The sequence below is a fragment of the Eimeria tenella genome, genomic scaffold (assembly GCF_000499545.2).
Source record: "Eimeria tenella Houghton genomic scaffold, Eth_scaff4433, whole genome shotgun sequence".
Classification (NCBI taxonomy): Eukaryota; Apicomplexa; class Conoidasida; order Eucoccidiorida; family Eimeriidae; genus Eimeria; species Eimeria tenella.
The window spans coordinates 1-2,439 of record NW_013545358.1 but is presented as its reverse complement, the minus strand read 5'-3'; the positions used below and the strand labels follow the sequence as shown (position 1 = coordinate 2,439).

Here is a 2,439-nt window from a genome sequence, read left to right as displayed (position 1 = left end):
CAGCAGCAGCAGGAACTGGAGCAGCAGGCGCAGCAGCAGCAGCAGGAGCAGCCGCAGCAGCCGCAGCAGGGCGCACCAGCGAAGACGGGCCAACAGCAGCAGAAGCAGCAGCAGGAAGAGCCTCAAAAGCAGCAGCAGGAAGAGCAGCAGCAGCAGCAGCGTGAGCCCAAGCAGCAGCAGCGTGGTCCCCAGCAGCAGCAAGCTCCGCCGCGCTAGCAGCGGCATCTGGAGCAACGCCAGCAGCAGCAGCAGCAACCGCAGCAGCAGCAGCAGCAGCAGCAGCGAGAATGAAGGCCTTAGGGCCCTCCACAGAGACGCTTTTGCTGCTCGAAGGAGACTCATGATGCAGCAGTACATTACCCTTGGCAGCAAGTTCACGAGGCCCCCAAAACAGGGGCAAAGGGGGGCCCCCCATCGTGGGGGGGCCCCCACCAGTACCCTGTTTCTGGGGCCCCGAGGGGGGCCCCCAGCCAAGGGGCCCCCCACCCAGGACCTTCCCCACAAGCTGTCTGCTCAGGGGCCTCCACCTGGGGGGCCCCCAAAGGGGGCCACCCCCAAAGAGCTGCTTGCAGGGGGTCAAGGGGGCCCCTCATCTCCGCAGTCTCATGGGGGCCCCCCGTCTAGAGTGTCTCATAAGGGGGGCTCCCCTAGTGTGTCTTTGGAGGGGCCCCCACCCTTGGGGCCCCGCTCGGTGGGGGCCTCTGAGGGGCCCTTAGCAGCTGCTGCGCAGAAGGCCCCCAAGGAGGCCCCCAAGGGGCCCCCAAGCAGACCCCCTGCCACGGCAGCCTCAAAGGAAACAGTTCAGGGGGCCCCCCAAAAGGCCCTTCCCCAGGGGGGCACCCCTGGGGCCCCCCTGGGGTCCCCCAAACCCAAAGGGTCCCCAGGGGGGCCCTCTGCAAAACTCGCTTCAACAGAATTAGGAGGGGGGCCCCCTGAGACAGTCAAGGCTGGACCCATCAAACAAACTTCGGGGGCCCCCAAGGGGGCCCCTAAAGGTGAACCCCCAGGGGCCCCCAAAGGGGCCCCCCAAGTGGCCCCCAAAGGGGATTCTACAGGGGCCCCCAATGCTGAACCCTCTGGGGCCCCCAAGGGGCCCCCAGTTGGGTCTTCTTCAGCTTCAAGGGGCCCCCCTAAAGACGATTTGCTGCCTCCCAGTGTGCCGGGGGGCCCACCCACAGAAGAAACCCCAAAGCGAGGGGGCCCCCCAGGGGCCCCCCCAAGGGGCCCCCTAGGGGGCCCCCCAGGGGCATCTTTAAGGCAGGAGGTCCCAGCAAGGCCTGCTGCTGCAGTGATGCTGGAGCCAGAGTGTGGGGCCCCCCAGGCAGCTGCGCCTAAAGGGGCCCCCGTGGCTGTGGGGGGCCCCCGCGAGGAGGTACTTGCTGCAGCAGCTGCTGCAGCAGCTGCTGCAGATTCCAAACAACTAGGGGGACCCCAGGGGGCCCCCAAGTTGTCTCCCCCGCAGTCAGGGCCAGGGGGCTCCAAGGGCCCCCCCAAAGTGTCTTCTGTGGAAGGGGCAAAAGGGCCCCCCTTACCAGCCAAGAAAACAGACACAATTCAGAATAGGGGGGCCCCCAAGGGCCCCCCCCTGTCTACATCAGGGGCCTCTGCAGGGTCTGATAAGCCCCGTATACCACTGGAAGGGGGGCCCCCAAAAGGAGCCCTCAAGGGGGCCCCCCCTACGGAACCAACTCAGGGGGCCCCTAAGGCCCCTTCCGATGGGACCCGTGAGGGAACCCTCAAGGGGCCCCCCACGGGGGCCCCTAAGGGGCCTTCAACGGGGGCCCCCAAGGGGCCTCCCACGGAGGCCCCCAAGGGGCCCTCTGCAGGGGCCCCCAAGGGTCCCCCCACGGAGGTCCCCAAGGGGCCGCCCACAGGGGGCCCCAAGGGGCCCCCCACGGAGGGTCCCAAGGGGCCCCCCACGGGGGCCCCCAAGGGGGCCTCCACGGGGCCCCCTAAGGCTCCCCACACTTCTGGGTCCTTGAAAGGAGACACCAGTGGAGAAAAGGCCCCCGCAGTGGAGACAGGGGGGCACCCAGGGGGGGCCCCCTTAGGCAAGGGGCCCCCAGCAGCCTCAGGGAAGGGCCCTACGTCTCCCCAAGGGCCCCCTTCGTCCCCTAAGGGGGGCCCCCCCAAAGAGGCAGGTAAAGTGGGGCCCCCAAAGCCTGCTGAGGAGGCCCTTGCTGCACCCCAAACCCTGGAGGGGCCCCCCAGAGACCCCATGAAGGGTTTAGCTGCCATTTTCCGTACCCTGAGGCCCAAGGGGCTCTCCCACCAAGGGTCCAGCCAGCCTGCAGCAGCAGCAGAGGGGGTCCCCCCAGGGGGCCCCCGCTCGGGGGGCCCCCCCATGACTGTCTTTGGGGCCCTCGCGGTGCTGCTGGGCCGGCGGGCCCGCAAGCGGCGCCAGCACTCTGGCGCGGAGGGGCCCCCCGGGGGCCCCCC

The 2,439-nt window shown here is 69.2% G+C and overlaps 1 protein-coding gene across 1 annotated transcript; it reads left to right on the top strand.

Annotated features, from left to right (window-relative positions):
- Nucleotides 1-340: 340 nt before the first annotated feature.
- On the top strand, nt 341-2,368 carry ETH_00041955 (uncharacterized protein; the record flags this gene model as incomplete). Its single annotated transcript, XM_013380090.1, has 1 exon — nt 341-2,368. A coding segment is annotated over one exon (2,028 nt), but the record flags the coding sequence as incomplete, so codon positions are not given.
- Nucleotides 2,369-2,439: the final 71 nt, after the last annotated feature.